At 43.7% G+C, this 14,053-nt stretch overlaps 2 protein-coding genes across 2 annotated transcripts; one reads left to right on the top strand and one right to left on the bottom strand.

Moving 5' to 3' along the window:
• Positions 1 to 899: 899 nt before the first annotated feature.
• On the bottom strand, positions 900 to 4,170 carry mllt11 (MLLT11 transcription factor 7 cofactor). The gene is made up of 3 exons (XM_062410545.1): positions 4,065 to 4,170; positions 2,002 to 2,174; positions 900 to 1,777 (listed from the first exon to the last, which is right to left on the bottom strand). The coding sequence occupies exons 2-3, from the start codon at positions 2,164 to 2,166 to the stop codon at positions 1,685 to 1,687; spliced, it is 258 nt and encodes an 85-aa protein (XP_062266529.1). The 5' UTR covers positions 2,167 to 2,174; positions 4,065 to 4,170; the 3' UTR covers positions 900 to 1,684.
• A 1,875-nt stretch (positions 4,171 to 6,045) lies between these two features.
• Positions 6,046 to 13,023, top strand: cdc42se1 (CDC42 small effector 1). The gene is made up of 4 exons (XM_062409933.1): positions 6,046 to 6,154; positions 10,693 to 11,052; positions 11,179 to 11,283; positions 12,047 to 13,023. The coding sequence occupies exons 2-4, from the start codon at positions 10,930 to 10,932 to the stop codon at positions 12,113 to 12,115; spliced, it is 297 nt and encodes a 98-aa protein (XP_062265917.1). The 5' UTR covers positions 6,046 to 6,154; positions 10,693 to 10,929; the 3' UTR covers positions 12,116 to 13,023.
• Positions 13,024 to 14,053: the final 1,030 nt, after the last annotated feature.

Here is a 14,053-nt window from a genome sequence, read left to right as displayed (position 1 = left end):
GTAATTTGACGCGCTTGTTTAGCAGCTAGCTCTGTTAGCCGTTAGCTTGCAGACTGTTAGCAATGGAAGCTAAAGCGGCTTCCAATGACGTCACTGAGGCGGAGACAGGTGCTCACCTGCAGGGGGAGGGGCTTATGTGAAAACAAGATGGCAGCTCTGTTGACCTCGGTGTGGGTGGGTCCCTAGGTCAGCGCGCCCCCTACAGTTCCCATGCAGCCCTGCCGCCGTTTATTAGTATCGATCATTAATAAAACACAATAATCATTTTTTACATCACGTCCTGATTGTGATTTATTATATTGATGATCTGTATCAAATAGACTACATGTCCCATCTGCCCCGGGGCGTCACAGGATAGATAGCAGGCAAATATTTTAATTTGTTAAGATAAAATCAGATTTTCAAAGTTTAACTGTTATTTTTGAAAGAATATCAAAAACAAAGAATTCTAAGAATTCTGGGGAGAGCGTGGCCTAGGGGATAGAGCGGGTGCTCTGCAACAAGAAGGTCGCCGGTTCGAATCCCACTCTATCCCATCTGCATGCCTAAGTGTCCTTGGCAAGATACTGAACCCCTAGATGGCCCCTCATAAAAAATGATGAGTGTTCTAAAAATGTAAGTCGCTTTGGACAAAAGCGTCAGCTAAATGACATGTAATGTAATACTTTCATTTTTCGTTTATATAAGTATTTTTTTTTTATATTTTCCTGATGTGAGTCATAAATGCAAGATAAACTTCTTAATCTGCAGCAAAAAGATTGTTCTGTAATTATTTTAATATTAAAACTTGTTTTAGTTTCATGATCAACCCTATTTTTAATTGACAGTAGCGTCACCTCACATTAAATGTGTTCTCACTGGTTTAGATGCTCGATGTGTTTGAGAAGAAACCGATCAGATCAAAGTGACGTTTTATTTGTGAGTGTGAACATTACATTCTGACAGGACTTTCTCAAAGTGGGTCGAGCAGCAGCAAGAGAAATCAATAAATAATCAAGACGATGGAACCAAGCAGCTGAAGGGGAAAAGAAAAAAGGCACAAATAGAAACTGATGAAAACATCTCACATGAGAACTCGTCTAATAAATAAATAATTTATGACACAATGAAGAACATTCGGGTCATTATCTGATATACAGTGATAATGATAAATTATTGATCGGACATGGACAAATACTCGAGAGGTGCATCACATTCATAACGGAGACCTGATGATGTCATGCTTTCTTCTTCCTGTGATCCACTTCCTGTTCCATCAGTTCTTCACTATGACATCATGAGTGAGTGTGATGCATCTTGATACAACACTGAGTCAGAGTGAGCAGGAAGTTGAGGGACGCTAATCTGAACCAGGACCAGGATATGAATCTGAACCAGGACCAGGACGTGAATATGAACCAGGATCAGGACGTGAATCTGAACCAGGATCAGGACGTGAATCTGAACCAGGATCAGGACGTGAATCTGAACCAGGACCAGTCTCTGCAGACTCTGATGACATTTTCTGACGAATTGACTAAAAAACACAAATGTTCTGTAAATGCTTCTAAAGAAAAACTTCAAGCTGGAGCAACAGACTAATCCAGGATCCGGGGTCACAGATCAAGTGAGGCTGGTGAGAGGTGGTCTGGGGACATGTAGTCGGGTCACAGGTCAGGGGGTCAGGGGTCAGTTGAGGCCGCTCTCACAGCAGCAGGTTGAGGTCGGCGAGCAGAGCGTCCACCTCAGCGACTGGAGATCTCCAGTAGTTAAAGGAGGAAAACTCCTGAAGCTTCGTCTGTAGAGAGAAGAAGAGAGGACGGAGTGAACACCAACAGGAATGGAACCTGGTTACAGGTGAGTCACAGCCCCACCTGCTGGCAGCAGAACAAAGTGGTTTTGTAATGAAGACTTCGATGTTTTAAATACGACTAGAACATGAATAAAACTGATTCTCGTTGGCTGATTAATCTACACAGGAAGTCATGTGATCAAACACTCAAAGTACAGTCGTCCTCTCACCTCCTCATCCTGACGCCTAAGTTTGGACGGCTTGTCTTTTCCTTTTCTGCCATTGGTCGACTGACCGTCAGTCACACCTAGATCCTCCAGCTGGGACAGATCGAGGGATGGGATTGGCTGCCTCCAGAAGAGGAAGGACTCGTATTGGCTGCTTGACTTCTTCATGTTTAAACCTGCGACAGGGACAGACGTGAGCAGGAGGTCTCGACCTCAGCAGATCTGTCTCGTGCACAGCGTCTCTGCAGGTTCACCACAAGTCTCACGTCTTCTGGTGACCTTTGACTCGTAGACCAGACAACTCATCATTTGTATCTGAAGATTTCTGAGCCTCCAGTTTGAAACAGAGTGGACATTAGATCTCCGTGAAGAGGAGAACTTGTCCTGGTCCAGTGAGGAAGACGCAGTTCAGGTTATTTACATCCTGGTATTTTTAGTGTGAGCTGTTTACAGCGGTGACACACAACCTGCGTCTGTGACTTCAACACAAACTTTATTGAAACAGGACAGAACACAAAACACTTTATTCTGAAATAAAAACATGAACCTGATCTGAAGCTTCAGCTGTTACCATGGTGATCAACATCAGATGATGATTATTAATAGATCCAGATGTTGATGGTTGACGTCCCTGTTTGTCCTAGGACATATTAAAACGTGCTTGGGACACTACAGGGGGCGCTGCTGAGCCCTGTGACTACGTGGTTTGATGTTAGCAGGTGACAGGACAGGATGGACAGATTAGAGACAACTGGTGGACAGACGAGGAAGAAGCTGTGTCCTCTGCCCTGAAGGACAATCACAGATCCTGTCTTTCTGTTCTGTCTGTCTCTTTCTCTCTCTGCCTCTCTCTCTTTCTCTGTAGGTCTCTCTATCTGTCTGTCTCTCTGCTTGCCTCTCTCTCTGTCGGTCTGTCTCCCTCTCTCTGTCCCTATCTCTCCTTCTCTCTCTATCTATCTGTCTGTCTGTCTGTCCCTCCCTCTGTCTGTCTCTCTCTCTCTTTCTCTGTCTGTCTCTCTCTCTCTGCCTCTCTCTTTCTCTGTAGGTCTCTCTGTCTCTCTCTCTGCCTCTCTGTCTCTCTCTCATTCTCTGCCTCTCTCTCTTTCTCTGTAGGTCTCTCTGTCTCTCTCTCATTCTCTGCCTCTCTGTCTCTCTCTCTTTCTCTGTAGGTCTCTCTATCTGTCTGTCTCTCTCTCTCTTTCTCTGTAGGTCTCTCTATCTGTCTGTCTCTCTGTCTGTCTCTCTCTCTTTCTCTGCCTCTCTGTCTCTCTCTCTTTCTCTGTAGGTCTCTCTATCTGTCTGTCTCTCTCTCTTTCTCTGTAGGTCTCTCTATCTGTCTGTCTCTCTGTCTGTCTCTCTCTCTTTCTCTGCCTCTCTCTGTCTCTCTCTCTTTCTCTGTAGGTCTCTCTATCTGTCTGTCTCTCTGCTTGCCTCTCTCTCTGTCTGTCTGTCTCTCTCTCTCTTTCTCTGTCTGTCTCTCTCTCTCTGCCTCTCTCTTTCTCTGTAGGTCTCTCTGTCTCTCTCTCTGCCTCTCTCTCATTCTCTGCCTCTCTCTCTCTTTCTCTGTCTGTCTCTCTCTCTCTGCCTCTCTCTTTCTCTGTAGGTCTCTCTGTCTCTCTCTCTGCCTCTCTGTCTCTCTCTCATTCTCTGCCTCTCTGTCTCTCTCTCTTTCTCTGTAGGTCTCTCTATCTGTCTGTCTCTCTCTCTTTCTCTGTAGGTCTCTCTATCTGTCTGTCTCTCTGTCTCTCTGTCCTGATAAAATGGCGTCACTGTTGGTAATAGGTGTGGTTATTATTGGATGGGTGTAATAGGCGTTGCCCGGGGCTCGAACTGATTCAGGCCGTAAATCCGCTTTACCACAAAGAATCCGGAACATGTTATTGTTTCAGTCGAACGTCGGTTTTAACAGTTTTACCGGTTTTTACCGGGTCTACCGGGTTTTACCGGGTCTAGCGGGGTGGAAGGCCCGGCGGGACTCGACAGCAGAACCAGGTCCCGGGACCAGATGTGATGTATCACAGAAACAGTAGAAGACAAAAAATGTCGGCAGAGAAACAAGTTTTTACCTTTTTCTTTCTCTTCTTCTTTGTTCCGCTGCTGCAGCTTCTCCTGCGGCACCCACTGGTTCACTTCCTGTTACACCTTTCAAAATAAAACACAGCACGGTCTGTGTTTCAGACTAAAACAGGAAATTGAAATTCTCAGTTCTTATTAAAACTGAAACAAGTTTTTATTATTTGGTGACTTTAATATACAGGTTGACAATGTAATATTAGACTCACAACCCCTTGTTGTGATCACACACTTGTTCTATCATAATGTCATAACCTCTAATAGTGATTCCACATGATCCTGTTCTATCAGACCCTCATTTAATAACCTTTGATTTCTCATTATTTTGTATTATTATATATAAATAACATGCCATCAATGCAAAACTCATTTTCTAGAGGTCTACCTGATAGTCCTGTAGCGGAATTTAAGGAAATAATTCCAAATTACATTAAGCCCCGTATTATCCGTCGTTATAAACAACAAATTCTTCAAATACTCTAGCTCCACTGAGATGGACCATCTCGTCGATAGCTCCGTAGACCCATTATGATTAACCTTAGACTCAATAGCTCCTCTAAAGTAGAAACATGTAAAACATAGTAAATTAGCTCCAGCACACATGAATTAAAACAAGGGTCAAGAAAACTAGAAAGGAGCCAATCACAGCACGGAGACGGCCCTGGTTAAAGTCACTAACGAGCTTCTAATAGCTTCAGATGTCTGTGTCTGTCCTCGTCCTGTTAGTTCTCAGTGTCTCAACACTGTTGACCTTCACAGTTTATTACAGAGACTAGAACAATTCATTGATTCCAATTTTTGCAAATTAATGATGAGTCATCTGTGCTCACCCAAGTTAACCATGGTGTTGCAGGGCTCTGTGCTCATTATATATGTTTCCACCAGGAAACATTATCAGGACACTCGGTAAATTTCCCCTGCTATGCGGATGACACCCAGTTAAACCTGAACAAAGTAATCAATTAACTCAACTACGAGAATGTCTCAAGGACCTAAAAACCTGGATGACCCGCAAGTTTCTCTTATTAAACTCAGATAAAACAGAGGTTCTCATACTTAAAGACCTTAGAGATAAATGATCTACTGATGAAGCTGCTCTACACAACATTCCCCTTGCTTCAACTGAAAGTCATTAATCATCATTGATCCTGATTTGTCCTTTTATTCTTATTTAAAACACATTTCTAGGACCGCCTTCTTCAACTGGTTTAACATCTCAAACATCAGGCATGTCCTTTCTCAAAAAGACGCAGAAGAAGGACTCCAGGTCTTTGTTCCATCCAGACGTGATTATTGTAATTCCTTATTATCAGGCTCTAGCAGGAAGTCGTTAAAGACTCTGCAGTTTGTCCTAAATGCTGCAGGAAGTTTCCTGAAGACAACCAGGGACAGACACCACATGTCTCCTGTGTTAGCTTCACTACACTGACTTCCTGTTGAAAATTTAAAAATCCTCCTCCTCACCTACATTAATAATATGTCAGCATCAAACCTTTGAGAGCTCATCGTACCTTATCACCACTAGAGCCCTGAGCTCCCAGAATCCAGGCTGTTGTCCCTAAAGTCTCTGGAGGGGGAGGAGGAGGAGGAGCCACAGCTTCAGCATCAAGCTCCTCTGCTGTGGAATCATCTCAGCTTCAGGTGTGGAGGCAGACTCCCTCTGTACGTTGAGAATTCAAACCTTCCTTTAGGATAAAGCTTCTAGTTCGAGACGGTCCAGGTTTGTCTTAGACCTGATCTCAGTTCTGCTGCTGAAGGTCTAGAAGGTCGGGAACACATGCCTCATGGAGTTTCTCGTCCCAGCTCCTCCTTCCTCTTCTCCCTCTCTACTACATCAAAGTCTCATCAGCTCCTGTTACTAACGTGATTCCTGTTGGGGGTGTAGATGGAGCAGCTGTGTGTCAGGCAGCAGGAGGCGCTGTGTGACCAGGAACAGAGGAGGAGGAGGGGGAGGATGGGTTTCCTGTTCGGGGCCACACCTCAGAGAGAGAGAGAGAGAACTGGAGCTGTGAATGATCTCAGTGACCGCTTTTCACTTTTCATTTTCCCAGTCTGAGTCGTTGTGTTGGTCTGTTCGTCTCTGGTGAGTCTGCTGCTCTGTTTCTATTAAACCTGCTTTAAAACCTTTAGAATGAACTTTGACCTCACTTTCCTCTTTCATTACACATTGACACAAAACTCACGGCTGAACTTTGACACCAGTGTTACACTGGAATTAAACCAGTGTTAGACCAGTGTTAGACCAGTTATAGACCAGTAGTAGAACTTTGTTAGACCAGTGTTAGACCAGGGTTAGACCAGACCAATGTTAGACCAGTGTTTGACCAGTTATAGACCAGTGCTAGAACTTTGTTAGACCAGTGTAAGACCAGTGTTTGACCAGTTATAGACCATACCAGTGTTAGACCAGTGTTAGACCAGTGTTAGACCAGTGTTAGACCAGTGTTAGACCAGTGTTAGACCAGTGTTAGACCAGACCAGTGTTAGACCAGTTATAGACCAGGGGTAGAACTTTGTTAGACCAGTGTTAGACCAGTGTTAGACCAGTGTTTGACCAGTTATAGACCAGGGGTAGAACTTTGTTAGACCAGTGTTAGACCAGTGTTAGACCAGACCAGTGTTAGACCAGTGTTTGACCAGTTATAGACCAGTGCTAGAACTTTGTTAGACCAGTGTTAGACCAGTGTTTGACCAGTTATAGACCAGACCAGTGTTAGACCAGTGTTAGGCCAGTGTTAGACCAGACCAGTGTTAGACCAGTGTTTGACCAGTTATAGACCAGGGGTAGAACTTTGTTAGACCAGTGTTAGACCAGACCAGTGTTAGACCAGTGTTAGGCCAGTGTTAGACCAGACCAGTGTTAGACCAGTGTTTGACCAGTTATAGACCAGGGGTAGAACTTTGTTAGACCAGTGTTAGACCAGTGTTTGACCAGTTATAGACCAGACCAGTGTTAGACCAGTGTTAGGCCAGTGTTAGACCAGACCAGTGTTAGACCAGTGTTTGACCAGTTATAGACCAGGGGTAGAACTTTGTTAGACCAGTGTTAGAAAAGACCAGTGTTAGACCAGTGTTTGACCAGTTATAGACCAGGAGTAGAACTTTGTTAGACCAGTGTTAGACCAGACCAGTCTTAGACTTGACCAGTGTTAGACCAGTGTTTGACCAGTTATAGACCAGTTATAGACCAGGGGTAGAACTTCGTTAGGCCAGTGTTAGACCAGTGTTAGACCAGGGTTAGACCTTTTCTGCTCCTCTCATCTCTATCAGAAATTTTCCTATGTATATATACTTTGAACCACTTTTGCATTAAATAAAGTATTTATAAATAAAGTATATAAATATAAAGTATTTACATATATAAGGGTCCATTCTAGGGTGAAGAAAACAACAAATTGTACAATTGATGAGAACATCTCTAGGATCATTTTATATTTATATATTTTCGCTTGAATCTTCTTACTGGATCTTTAAGAACAAGGAAGTTGATCCTTGTTACGATCTATGAGACAAACTGTGATTTGTGAATATGAGACAATAAAGATACAACAACCGCCATTTTAACATTACTGTTGGTTTGTTAGCTGCTGCTCTGAAGCCTCAGTTTCACATTGTGTTCAACGCCATCTTGGTTTTTTGAAACCAGAAGTAACCATATTTGGATGAGCAGGGGCTGGAGTCTGACTGAGAGCTCGGGGACAGCCCCACCTACAGCTGCACTCATTGGACAGTACTTCAATACATTGTCAATCACGCTGTGGTATTCACCTGCCAATACATCCGGTGATTTATGCTCTATTTGACTGTAAATGGATCATAGTTTACGAAATGAAGGTCCGCTGTATTGAAGAAGACGTGTTTCTCGATGTGTCTTGAAGTTTCTCGATGTGTCTTGAAGTTTCTCGATGTGTCTCTATGTCCATTCTGGACGTTGATGTCTTCAGGACGGACTCAGTGTTTTCACTTTGTGGTGCTGGAGGCGTGGTGTTCAGCAGGAAGTCGTCAGAGTCTGGGCAGCTCACTCTGTCTGCTCTCTGACTTCAGTGTTTGTTTGTGTGGATTTAACCTTCAGTGTTTATCAGCTACACACACACACACACACACACACACACACACACACACACACACATTCACAGCAGCAGAGAACACAACCCCCCCACCGGCTCATTTTATAAAACAATTTTACATTTACAACAGAAGCTCCAGCAGCTGATGACATCACACTCATCTGAATGTTCAGACAGCGCGGAACTTCTCCAATAATAAAATCATACTTTATTTTATAGAAGTATTTAGAGAATTAGCACAAATAAAACTAAAACTAGAGAATAGAATGATTTAAAATCAAGAGTTTTATTCCCACGGTTGTGTTTTCAGTTTTAGGTGAAGCAGCTGAAGAAGTTGAGTTTTACTCTGACGTGTTGAAGTTAAAGTGACGGTCGTGTTCTCGGGGAAAGTTTCTCCTTCATGTGAATGAAAAGAGTTCCTTGTGGAGCGGCTCTCTCTCTCTCTCTCTCTCTCTCTCTCTCTCTCTCTCTCTCTCTTTGCTGACTCATGCTCTCTCTCTCACTCGGACCACTCTCTCACTTCCTGTCATGGGGCTCTTTAAGATTCAGAGGTGACCTGTCGCCCTGGTAACAGGAGGAGTGACAGCTGTCAATCAAAATCCAGCTGCTGGGGGCGGGGTGTTTCTGTACACATGTTGTTATGACTGTACATAGAGACCATCAGTGACTGTTTATAACGACCATGTATTTTGTTGTTTTGTCCCATCTGCTAACATGAAGGAGGCGGTTAATGACCTGTACTCCAGGTGGCCATCAGGGGGGGATAGAGATCATTTGGCTTCTGTTTCTGCAGCCTTCATGTCATCCATCTTTGTTTACACTCTATGATTGATTAGTGTCAGTCACATTGATATATATATATATATCAACATCTTGCCACAGGCGGCTCACCCACACATAATATTGTGTTGGTAGTGTACTTTTTAAATAAAATAAAATAATCCTTGATGTATAATTGTAAAGGGAAATCTTGTACCTATATAGAACATTATTCAATTTTTTAAGAAAAAAAACATAATTATTCATAAGTATGCAGTGTCATAACTACATCTCTGACATTTATAACAAACCAAACCGTTTAAAAATCGGTTGAGAATTTATCAAGTTATGGTTATTTAAAAAGTACATGTACCACTACAACACAATGTTATGGGTGAGCGAGCCGCCTGTGGCAAGATGGCCGCCATGTCCGGACGTTCGACTCCGTTGGCTGAGACATCTAGACTTTATATATATATATATATATATATCTCTATGGTCAGTCATGTGACCATGTGGGGGCTCCTGATTGGTTGGACAAGTGTGTCTCTTTAACCTTTGATCTGTGATGTCAGAGCTGAGTCAGTTTGTTTGTGAGCTGAGTTTAAATAAAGATTTCAGCTGATTAAATCATGTGACGTTCATTGTTTCACAGTCATCTGTTTGTTTTAAGTCTGATGAACAGCTGACCACAGATCAGGTGATGGTGATGTCATCATGATGTCATCACAACTGTATTTTCTGTTTCAGTCTCTTATTCAGCTCAAGGTGTAATATAAGATAAAAGAGTATTGTTTAATCTGTTTATATATACATATATATAGTATTCATATTTTCAAACCTGCCGAAAGCTGTAGTTTTAATCAAGCTAAAAGTGCGTTTCATTTGGTCGCCAGTTGGTGGCGTCATATGGTCTTTGTTCATGTCAGCGTTTCTCAGAAGAGTCCAGTTTAATTTTTCATAGGACATTTTTATATGTAGAACACATCATGTCAATCTGACCAATCACTGCAGAGACGTCTCACTGGACCAGGATCCATTCATCAACGTGGACGAACGCATAGATATATATATAAAGGCTAGATGTCTCATCCACGTTTCCGGTGAACGGAGTCAAACGTCCACACATGGCGGCCATCTTGCCACAGGCAGCTCGCCCACCCATAACATTGTATTGGTAGTGGTACATGTACTTTTTAAATAAAAAAAAAAAAAAAAAATCTTGAGGTATATTTGTAAAGGGAAAAAATCCCTTTAGCCGTGTGCTGAGACATCTAGACTTTATATATATCTATGGACGAATGTCCCTGTCTGTCCTCTCTCAGCAGAGACGTCCCTGTCTGTCCTCTCTCAGCAGAGACGACCCTGTCTGTCCTCTCTCAGCAGAGACGTCCCTGTCTGTCCTCTCTGACAGGGGACAGTGGACAGTGGAGTGTCAGGCTACACAGTTCAGTCCTCAGTGAAGATTAGTGTGAATGTGAAGCGAGACGAGACATGTCTCTCCGTCTCTCACATTCTTTCTTCACCTGCTGACATGTGTTCAGCAGGTCCAGACATTCTCCTGCGAGACAGACACATAGACACACAAACACACAGACACACAAACACAGACACAGACACAGACACAGACACAGACACAGACACAGACACAGACACAGACACAGACACAGACACAGACACAGACTGCAGGTGTGGACGTTCTCAGGCTGTTTCTGTTCTTCTTTCTTTGTGGGGACATGTTTTTTGTTTGATGACAAACGAGAATCAAAGTGTTTTTCATTTTCTGTCTCCACAGATCAAACCTGAGGCTCTTTCTGGATTCTAAATTTTAAATTTTGTTTTTCATCTGCCAGGAACTAAAGAACATCACTGGATGGAACAGTTTCTAGATTATTTTCTCCAGGATCTAGTCGGGACAGTTTTTGCTCCTGTCCAAACTTCAGGAATCTTTGTTAGAATTGTTTTTCCTTCCTGGAGTCCAGTGTGTGGTCCGAGTGTGTTATTTTCAGGGATTGGTTCTCTGAGGGTCTGAATGCCCCAGGATTACCATCAGGCTGCAGCTCTTCATCCGGCCTGCAGAGCGGCAGCAGAGAGCAGCAGCATGAGCGACTTCTGGCATAAGATGGGCTGCTGCGTGGTGGCTAAACCAACACCTGTGAGCCACGCACACCCACACACACACAAACACACACACAGCACAGACATATCAGAATACTGTCGTGCTGAAACTAAACATTCAAGATTTGACTCTTTTTACATTGTGTCTAATGTGCGTGTGTAGAAGAAGAAGAGGAGGAAGATCGATCGCACGATGATCGGAGAGCCGACAAACTTCATCCACCTCACACACATCGGCTCTGGAGAGATGGCAGAGGGTCTGCAGCCGGTGAGAGAGAGAGAGAGAGAGAGAGAGAGAGAGAGAGAGAGAGAGAGAGAGAGAGAGAGAGAGATTGGGTGCATGTGTGCGTGTGTGCGTGCGTGTGTGCATGTGTGTGCTTGTGTGTGTGTATAGCTGAGGATCGTCTCAGCTCTTGTCGTCTCGTCTGTAGGTCACGACCCTCAAGTTGGGAACTAGAGATAAGGTCAGAGGTCAGGGTTCAATTGTGACACATCATGTCAATCTCACATATCACTGCAGGAGGACGTGGACGAACGTCCCTGTCTGTCCTCTCTCAGCAGAGACGTCCCTGTCTGTCCTCTCTCAGCAGAGACGTCCCTGTGTGTCCTCTCTCAGCAGAGACGTCCCTGTGTGTCCTCTCTCAGCAGAGACGTCCCTGTGTGTCCTCTCTGACAGGGGACAGTGGACAGTGGAGTGTCAGGCTGCACAGTTCAGTCCTCAGTGAAGATTAGTGTGAATGTGAAGCGAGACGAGACATGTCTCTCTGTCTCTCACATTCTTTCTTCACCTGCTGACATGTGTTCAGCAGGTCCAGACATTCTCCTGCGAGACAGACACTCAGACACAAAGACACACAAACACACAGACACACAAACACACAGACACACAAACCCAGAGAGAGACAGAGAGAGAGGGAGAAAGAAAAGTTAATGACAACAAATGAAACACAGGTGACAAAATGTTGTACGGATTGAATTCATCTTATGTGTGTGTGTGTGTTTGTGTGTGTTTGTGTGTGTGTTGTTTCCAGTCAGGGTCGGTTCAGGAGCAGATGAGGTCCAAAGGCCAGAGCATGAACAACAGGGACAGCCTGTTATAGCTGGTGAACACACACACACACACTTTTCAGGAGTGTGTGAAATTGACTGCTCTCTCCGCCCTGTGTCCTTGAGCAAAGCACTTAACTGCCAGCTGCAGGGGGCGCTGTCAGAGAGACCATATTAAAACCTTCCGAGATGAGGGGGTCCTTCTTCTTCCACACCTCAGGTCCAGGACACCAGGACTACATTGCCCAGAATCCCTCTCTGCTAAATAACCGACCGTCTGTAGTTTCCCTAAGAACAGAAATACATTTCCAAGCATTCATAGAGCTTGTGTCAACACTCAGTGAAGACGGACATCTACCTTTCTCAACCGACTTAATGTCCCAGGATGCTTCACTCCTCAATTGACCTGTTCAGGATTGTGACATCACTGAACTTCATGTCCCAGAATCCCTCTCTCTGCCCAGCCCCTGCTGGAGGAGGTGGGAACGTCCCTGAGAAGCTGCCGGGAGCAGAACTTTTAAACGTTCTTCTGTTTTCAGTGATTTGCTCTTTTCCTGATGAAACATCTGAAGAAGTGAGATCACTTTCAGGTGGATCAAAGTGTCTTCACGACTTCTGTGAACTCAGAGAAACTTTTTCGCGTGAATAACAACTTTAATATCTGGAATGTTTTTAAGTCATTTTATTTATTGTGTAAATGTTCAGTTGTGTTTTCTAACGTTTCGTCTCTGAACACGATGGTTCTGTGTTTCAAAGGCTGTTTCGGGCTGAACTGTCAGAGTGTTGGGTTCATGGACTCTGTTGTGAGTGGATTGTGTTGTTGTTGATTTGATTGACCTCTTTGTGTTGTTGTTCAGTCAGGAAGTTGTGTTGATATTTTTGTATGAACAAATCTTTTATAGATCAAAGTTTTTCTGTGAGTGTTTGTGATCGTTGAGACAAATAAACATTTTCATCTTTAGTTCATTTTCTTTTATGTGACTCAACAACTTTGTGTGTAGCTGCAGTTCCTCTAATGGCCACTAGAGGCTACTGTTTAACTTCACGTTTAATGTTTGTTTGTGTGATTGACAGGTGTCTCAGCCAATCACAGTTTTGGAGGTGACTGATTTTTTAATCTGTCGACACCACGTTCACCAACGAGATCTTTCTTCCTGGTTTAGCACGAACATTACTAATGCTAATGCTAATGCTAATGCTAAATAAAGTGTGAGACTGTGTGTGTGTGTGCGAGAGTCTGTGTTTGTGTGTGTGTGAGTGAGTGTGTGAGAGTCTGTGTTTGTGTGTATGTGAGTGAGTGTGTGAGAGTCTGTGTTTGTGTGTGTGTGTGTGTTTGAGAGTGTGTGTGTGTGTGTGAGAGTGTGTGTTTGTGTGTGTATGAGAGTGTGTGTTTGCGTGTGTGTGAGTGTGTGTGTGTGTTACATGACCCTGAAAACCTTGATTCATAGTTTTAGTTTCAGCTTTAGATGATTTGTTGTTTTCTTTACATCAGTGTTTGTGTGCGTTGCTCATAATTTAACTTTTGTGTACATCCGTATACACAGTTACATTATGTGTGTGTGTGTGTGTGTCTGTGTGAGTAACCAGCTGATGAGACAGTTACCATGACAACATACTGACAACAGAGCGCCCCCCCCCCCCCCCCCCCGCCACAAGGGGGACAGTTAGACAATCTTCTCAAGACAAACTGTCCTCACAAGATGAACTGTCCTGACCCTAACCCTGTTGTCTTGGGTCATGAGGGGACATTAACCACTGATCTTTATATAACTTAAATATGTTATTATCCTAACTGGAACAAAGTCCCCAAATAACTGAACTGTGACTGGTCCTCAGAAGTAGCCTAGGACAGACAAATACACTGTGTTCCTGTTTATTAAGTTTCCTCAGCAGTGACCTCACTTCCTTCCTGTCAGTTTCCATTTCCTGTCCAGCCATCAGAGACACACACACACACACCCACACACACACACACACACAAAGTTTTCCTA

Source organism: Platichthys flesus, chromosome 17, assembly GCF_949316205.1.
Source record: "Platichthys flesus chromosome 17, fPlaFle2.1, whole genome shotgun sequence".
Classification (NCBI taxonomy): Eukaryota; Metazoa; Chordata; class Actinopteri; order Pleuronectiformes; family Pleuronectidae; genus Platichthys; species Platichthys flesus.
Note: the sequence above shows the minus strand (reverse complement) of the source record. Positions and strands in the feature narration are given on the sequence as shown.